We start from the raw sequence: 7,726 nt of genomic DNA, 5'->3' as shown, positions 1-7,726 counted from the left end.
CATACACGCTCATACAGGCTCTATTAATGTCCTTAGCAAGCTGCGCTTTTGCAAGATGCTTTTGGTAGCCATGAACAAGCTTTCATTGTAATTCTGGCAGATTGATGGAGTTCATTTTAAGCATAGTCCACAAATTTTCAATAGTGCTGGTAATTCCAGAAGCTTAATGATAGACTGCTTTATCTATTAACCAGTTTTAATGTGTCTTTGAGATCATTGTCCAACTGGGACACCGAACTGTGTCCGAGTTTGAAACCTCTAGCTGTTGATTTGAGGTGAAGCTGAAGAATTTGAATGTCATGTACGGCTGTATGGCAGGCAGACTAGGACCCAAATGCAGGACTCTGAGACGAAGATTTGACTTGAAAAAAAAAAGCAACTTTAATGATGTGACTTAAAAAATTCAAAAATATAAAAAATACAAGAACTTAGGTAAAAAGCTAAACTAGGAAACTCAAAACCAGGAGACTTGAAAACACACAAAACAAGAGACGAGTCTGAGACAAGGACACAAAAGCTTGACATTAGGACGGGGGATAAACATGGAAACACATGACAGACTGGAGAGACAAAACACAGAACAGACAGCAGCAGGAGATACTGAAGACAGAACAGACATGACAGCAGGCAAAAAAAAAAATAGAAATATTAAACACAGATGCACTAGGAAATACAAATCTACAGACTAACTAATAACTAAGAATGAGTCACAAAACCATCATGAACTCACAAACTGGGTCAAAGACACAGGACCATGACACTATTGGTATTTGTCCTTCATTACTCCATGCACAGCTAAACTGCTCCCACCACCATGCTTGATATCTGGTACAGTGTTCTTAGGTTTGAAAACCTCAGGTTTAAACATACCTAAACAAGCATACCTTTTGACATTGTGGCCAAATAGCTCAATCATTGTTTCTTTGGATGATAAAACTCCAGAAGTCATTTGTCCTGTTCATGTGGGCAGGTGCAAATTTCAGTTGAGCTTTAAAGTGTTGATTTTGTAGCAGCGGCTTCTTTCTGAAACCTTCTCAGTTCATGGTGACGTAAAACTCACTGGACATTGGCTCTGGTGTTACAGCACTTTCCTGTTCATGTCACAGTTGAAACTTTGTGGTTTCTGGGTTGTTCCTCAACCTAATAATCAATTTCCTCTCATCAGAGAGTAACAGTTTGGGCCTTCTTCCATGACTTGGCGAAATGGTGTCACATCCAAAAAACTTGTACATGCAATGAACTGTTTAAACTGATCTTGGAATCTCCAGTTGTTTAGAAATGGCTCCAAGAGACTTTCCCAAATCTACAGTTCTCCTTCTTAGATCTTTCCTGGGTTCGTGGTACTTTCCCATTGTGCTCAGTATTGGTCAGTCCAGTGAGTGCTGTCAAACAAATCTTTACATCCTGGTAAGTAGAAACTACCAGCTTAGTCAATTATGATGACTAAGAAGAAGTTAATAGGTCTTGGCAAATGATGACTATATTGAACTCGACATGATCAACTTACAGCATGTGTGCAATAATTAACATTAACAACAGTAAAATGTAATGGCCAGTCTAGGAAATTCAGCCAATCTTCAGTGTCTAATAGCATTTTCAGTGATGACTTTTGGATCATTTCAAATCTGCAGATGAGATAATCAGTCGTCTTACAGTCTGTTGTAGGCTTACACCAACACCCTTCCATCTGGTGGGACTTAATTAGGCCTTGAGTCTTTGGCTCCACTAGTGAGGCTCTCACAAATAAAACAAAAGCCTGAGTCTTATGAAAGGACTTAAAACATACAGAAAAGATGAGCGTCGAACAGTGCTGTATGTAATGTTTGCAAAAATATTTACAAAATATTGTGATAAGTCAATTTTAAACCAGCTTTTCTGTTGAATGCCTGATTATATTCTTAATCCATCTACACACCGATCTGTCTACCTTCAGAATTATTTTTATGTATACGCTTTTTTATTTGCCAAAAGAGAACTGAGGAGATTGATTTTACTTATACCTCTTGATTAAATATCAGGCTACAACAAGGAGACAAATTATCATAAAAAAACAAAGCAGCTAGCCTGACTAAAATGGCTTAAAAATACAATTCTATTTGGTACTCGTCTAACTGTATGTTAAAATGTGGTTTGTTTCATGTCTCTGACAAGCTGTGACTTCGGGAAGTCGTGCAATAGTTTTTATTTGTTTACTCTCTAATAGGTTGAGACAGACTGTTTCCTCAGTTTTTAAGTGAACAAAATATAAAGCAGATTTAATGAATTATGTGACTTACCACCCAAGATTTTTTTCTCTATACTGATTTTCTCAACTGCATGAGAAAACCTTCAGGAGAAGGCTTTAGGGGAAAATAACATTTCATGATTCAATACATTGAATACATCTTCCCACGTCAGTTAAATCTGACAGATTTATCACATGATACTGATCAGGATATTGACTGAACTTGTTGCAGTGTTGCAGCTGCCATTTCCCCCCCTTTTCTAGTAAATCGGATGAGACAATGTTCTTTCCGTTATTGAAGCTTTCATGTTGCGGTGAAAATAAAACATGAAACCACTAAGCCAAGCCTCGTTCAATCTTTCACTTTCTGGCTTTGACACAAATGTCACTGAAGAGATGAATATTGATGGTTAACTGCTGAAAACTGTGCATGTGGTTGAACTAATTAAGAATCTCATGCACAAACGGGATACTCTGTGGAAAAGATAGGGATGTATCATGGGACATCTGATAGCAACTCTAGCAGGTCCCTAATCTATAGTTCTCTTCCCAAGTCCTCTTTTTTCTTCCAGAAGGAGTCAAAAGAAAAAAAATAGATCAGAGGATCCAGACAGCAGTTCAAAACAGTCAGACATACCAGTGGAGTTATACTGGTATTGCTTTTTGTAGCTAAGTGTAGTGGCACGGGCAGAAAACATGTGAAGAACATAACCAAGTTGATGGCAAAAATCAGCATTACGTTCACCTTGTTTCTGACCTTTGCAGAGTCACTGAGATGGTTGTGTAGAGTCCAGGAAACCATAACGGTGCACACAATGTTGACTGCTAGCATTGTGACCAGTAACACAGTCTGAAGGTAAATAATTGCTGATCGTGTTACACTTGTATAATCATGAGATTCAAAACAACTGTGTTCTGTGTGGTTCTGTAAGTGTTTTAAAAATCCTATGGCCTCTGGGATATTTACCAGCAGCAAAACTCCCCAGATGAGTGCTGCTCCTTTCCAGGCATTGGACGAGGTCCGAAGATGGCGAGACCTCAGAGGATAAACCACAGCCAGCAGTCGGTCCACGCTTATGAAGGTGATGAAGGAGGCGCTGGAGCGGATATTGTTGCGAAAGAACATTGTGTTAATAAGACAGGTCATAATTCCAAAAGTCTCGGTGCCTGTTGCATGAAAGTAGATCCTCATGGGCAAAGAGATGATGACTAGCAGGTCTGAGAGTGCCAGATTGATCATGAAGACAGCGTTGGGTGATTTGAGGCTGTGGCGGCGAAGAAGAATCCACAGTGCGACTGCGTTGAGAGGCAGACCTATCACCATAATGCAGCCAAAGACCCCAGCATAAACCCGGTCATCTGTGGTGATGTTTGATGTGTTCATGATGAGAAAAGAAATGTTTGCACGTCCTTTTTAAAGTACTGAAGCCGAGCAGCAAAGGTTCCTCTTTGTGTGGTTTTTCTTTGTGAGTAAGGCGTGACTAGTTTGTGACTGTAAGTAGTCACACCACAGGAAACTCAACCTCATCTCATCTCATCTCATCTCATCTCATAAGCACTTCCTCTACATTTGTGCTTTGAAAATAGGAGGTCTAATTACGAATACTCTAATGCAGTGGTTCTCAAACTTTTCACAATGAGTACCACCTCATAAAATATATGGCTGCTGCAGTACCACCCTTATGACCAACATTAAAGTACAATTGTATAGGCCTATTTAACAACACATACAGTTTACACAGACAGTTTTATTTCTTATATGAATGTTATTTATTTTAACTGTCATAAACAAGATGTGACAAGTGATAGATACAAGATGCTTTGTATCTTGTTCTATTTAATCTGAACAAGCATCTAAAAAAAGCCCAGGATCACTGTCGGCCTCTCTCGGTTTGTATCATGGCTATACATTTTAAAGCTCAGTTTTTAAAACCTTACGATGGAACTACAGCCCAGCCCATGCAGCAGTATATTAATGACTAACCTTATATTGCAGTTGTTCTCCTCACTGAAGTTCAGTCCGTTTACAGCATCCTGCCATCCGATTGCATTTGTCCCTAACCATCGGGAACCCTCATGTTAGCGTTCATCGTCCAGCTTCGCTGTGTTTACATTATGCTAACCATAGCTGTGTAGTTAGCCACCACACAGCACATCATTATATACTGTTGGGATTCAGAGATTCTTTTATTGCTGCCATATAATCTGCCTTATGATGAATGTATTAATAACATGTTTTAGAGTATTATTTTAACAGTAATATTTCTTACAGGGTTCATATTGCATTGAATATGTTTGTCATCACATTGAGCTTTCTATTTACAGGTGTAGTTATGATCAGTTTATACACATTGCATATCTGTGCTCGTTTAGAGTTGATGTTCTATCCAAGAGGGTTTTAAGCTTCACTGGTGAGAGTGTCCAGGTGATACATGTTGAGGGAAGATGAGAACATAGCAGGTTAATTGCATGCATGCTTACAATACACATAAATCTAGTAGCAGGCCTGAGCGAAGGCCCGAGTGTCTTCTGCTTCTTATTTGAGACCTGCGCCAATTCAGTCTACTTAGAGATTGAGGACGAGGGTCAATTATTAGCCCTTAGAGGCCCTGAAGCTTGAAGTTATTACCTTAAAAGGAAGGTGTTATCAAAAAGAGAAGTTATATGTCTGTTTATAGTTATTGAGATGTACAAGATGTACCCTTGTCTGTAAACAATGACTGTACACAAGGTATTTTTGACCTGTATTGACGTGTATGTGGGGGTGTGATCCTCTATGCTATAAAACCAGAACTCAGTGTATTTTTGTCAGAGCAAATAAGCCATATGCTGATGGTTGTTCTCCGTTGTCAATAAACTCATCGTTTGATTGCACTTTTCTGGAGCCTCTGTCGTTTGTTGTCTGGTCTGCAGTTGAATGATCTCGCTTCAATACCAGCTAGCCCAACTTCAGTAACCCTACAAACACCACTGCTGTTTAGTTTTCTGTCTTCATTTAAAGTGATAGCAGAACTGTACGTTTTAATTTTTGCTGTGGCGGTTAAGCTGACGGACTTTTGGCTTCACGACCCTCCTTTGTGGTTCATCCACGTCGAAGCTCAGTTTTCTCTTCGTGGTGTTTCAGCCAACGACACGAAATACCATCATGTCGTAGCCTCCACCCGCCATGTGATGACTCTCTTCCGGATCCCTCCACCCAAGGGAAATACACCGCTCTCAAGGAACTGCTGCTGCGGCGCTACTCTCTCTCTGATGCAGAGTGAGGCTAGAAACTCCTCTCTCTCTCTCAGGCCTGGGAGATGGTACTGCACTTGAGCTCATGGAGAGCACGCCGTCCTTGCTAGGAACGGATGACGGCGTGCACTTGAGCTCATGGAGAGCACGCCGTCCTTGCTAGGAACGGATGACGGCGGATTCCTTTTCACTCACATCTTCCTCCGACAGTTGCCGGTGCGAGCTGGCATCGCCAAATCCTTGCTGCTTGCAGGGATTACCGCTCACTCGCAGAAGAAACAGATCACATTCTCCTGGCTACCAGCTGCCAGATTAGTTAAACTGCAGGAATGTCTTAAAGACATAAAGACCTGGATGGCCTCTAACTTTGTATTCGGCCCTGAAAATCTTAGAAACATGGTATCTAACCAGATTCTTACTCTGGATGGCATTACCTTGGCCTCCAGTAACACTGTGAGGAACCTTGGAGTCATTTTTGACCAGGATATATCCTTCAATGCACATATTAAACAAATATGTAGGACTGATTTCTTCTTTCTTCTTGTGTTTCTTCTTTGCTAAAGCATATAGTTAGGGCTGGATTAGGTGACCCTGAATCCTCCCTTAGTTATGCTGCAATAGGTGTAGACTGCTGGGGGATTCCATGATGCACTGAGTATTTCCTTTCCACTCTCCTTTCTCACTCAACATGTGTTAATAGACCTCTCTGCTGAATCACACTTGTTATTAATCCCTGTGTCACTTCCAACACAAGTCTTCTATCCTGTCTTCCTTCTCTCACCCCAACCGGTCGCAGCAGATGGCCCCGCCCCTTCCTGAGCCTGGTTCTGCCCGAGGTTTCTTCCTGTTAAAAGGGAGTTTTTCCTTCCCATTGTCGCCAAAGTGCTTGCTCATAGGGGGTCATTTGATTGTTGTTTTTATTGTTTTTTTTTTTCCTTGTATGTATTATTGTAGGGTCTACCTACAATACCTATATAAATCTACCTATATAAAGCGCCTTAAGGCGACTGTTGTTGTGATTTGGCACTATATAAATAAAATTGAATTGAATTGAATTGAATTGAACTGAATTGAATTACCCGGAGCTTCAGCATCCAGGTGATAGTTCCTGACTCACCGACGGCATCTCCTGCACCCCCACCGATTCTCCCGGAGGCCTCCGACTCATCGATGATGGCTGGGATCGTGGCACGGCAGAAAAGGGCTGTGTTTTTACATGTGACAGCGCCGTGCCGCCTTTGCAGCTTTAAGGCCCAGAGAAACGAGCCCGCCAGTGGTCTGTAGTGGGCGCAACCGCTGGCGATAAGGAAAGGCTACTCTTCACAGAGGACTCTCGCTCAGGGAGATGTTTTCTGGTTGACTCTGGCTTCCAGAAGAGCCTTGGGAACTCTCTTGTCATCTTTGCATACCTCTGCAATGGTATATTATTTAATCTTTTAAAAAAAAGGAGATTTCCCTCGTTCCACCAGAGAGAGCCAAAGTATTACTAGTGGTACGGGTACCACAATTTGAGAAAGACTGCTCTAATACACATTTTTAATAAGCTCTGATTGACATGAGGCTGGGTCTTTGACCCAGAATTTTGAGTTTATTTTTAGATTATTGATCCTTTCCTTTACTATATTCAGATGATTTAAGTTCATGTTTTATATGGTTTAGTCTTGAGGTTAGTTCTTTTAATGTCTCTGAGTTTATTTATTTGGGGGAGGGTTTTTTAAATATAAACCTTCCTTCTATAAAGTATTTTCCCAGTTCAGGTTCCCTGTTACATTTTGGCTTTTCTTGTTTTTTGTGTCAGCCAAAATACAAAATAAACGTCTCGTTTTCTTTTAATAATTTCTCCTGTGTCATCTTCATTTTGGTCCTCACTGATTAGTCTCACACAATCTGCAGCCTCAGATTGTGACAGTGATATTGTTTGGAAATAGAGTAAATGACAGCATTACTTTGAGTTACATCTTCAGTTTAGGCCATTGTAACCACTGTGACTCCACCGTTTACTTTCAAGAACTGAAAGGAAAACAAATAACAAGTCAGTTCAATCAAAGGAGTTTGCAAAGAAAAGCGTCTGGACTTCTTTGAGTTGCTTGAAGGCGTTTCACCTCTCAACCGAGAAGCTTCTTCAGTTCTAAGGTCAAATGGCCGAGAGTCCCAGATTTAAACCCAGTGGGAGTATCCCCCCAAAGAGGGACAAAGGACCCCTGGTGATCCTCTAATCACATGCGCCAAGGTGTGAAAGCGGTGTGGTACCTAATCAGCCAGGGTTTC

At 40.9% G+C, this 7,726-nt stretch overlaps 1 protein-coding gene across 1 annotated transcript; it reads right to left on the bottom strand.

The window, feature by feature from the left end:
- Positions 1-395: 395 nt before the first annotated feature.
- Positions 396-3,670, bottom strand: LOC116321656 (lysophosphatidic acid receptor 6-like). The gene has a single exon (XM_039622450.1). The coding sequence runs from the start codon at positions 3,606-3,608 to the stop codon at positions 2,760-2,762; it is 849 nt and encodes a 282-aa protein (XP_039478384.1). The 5' UTR covers positions 3,609-3,670; the 3' UTR covers positions 396-2,759.
- Between the last annotated feature and the right edge of the window lie 4,056 nt (positions 3,671-7,726).

Source organism: Oreochromis aureus, linkage group 14 (assembly GCF_013358895.1).
Source record: "Oreochromis aureus strain Israel breed Guangdong linkage group 14, ZZ_aureus, whole genome shotgun sequence".
NCBI lineage: Eukaryota > Metazoa > Chordata > Actinopteri > Cichliformes > Cichlidae > Oreochromis > Oreochromis aureus.
The sequence above is the reverse complement of the archived record's forward strand: the minus strand, read 5'-3'. Positions and strand labels throughout refer to the sequence as shown.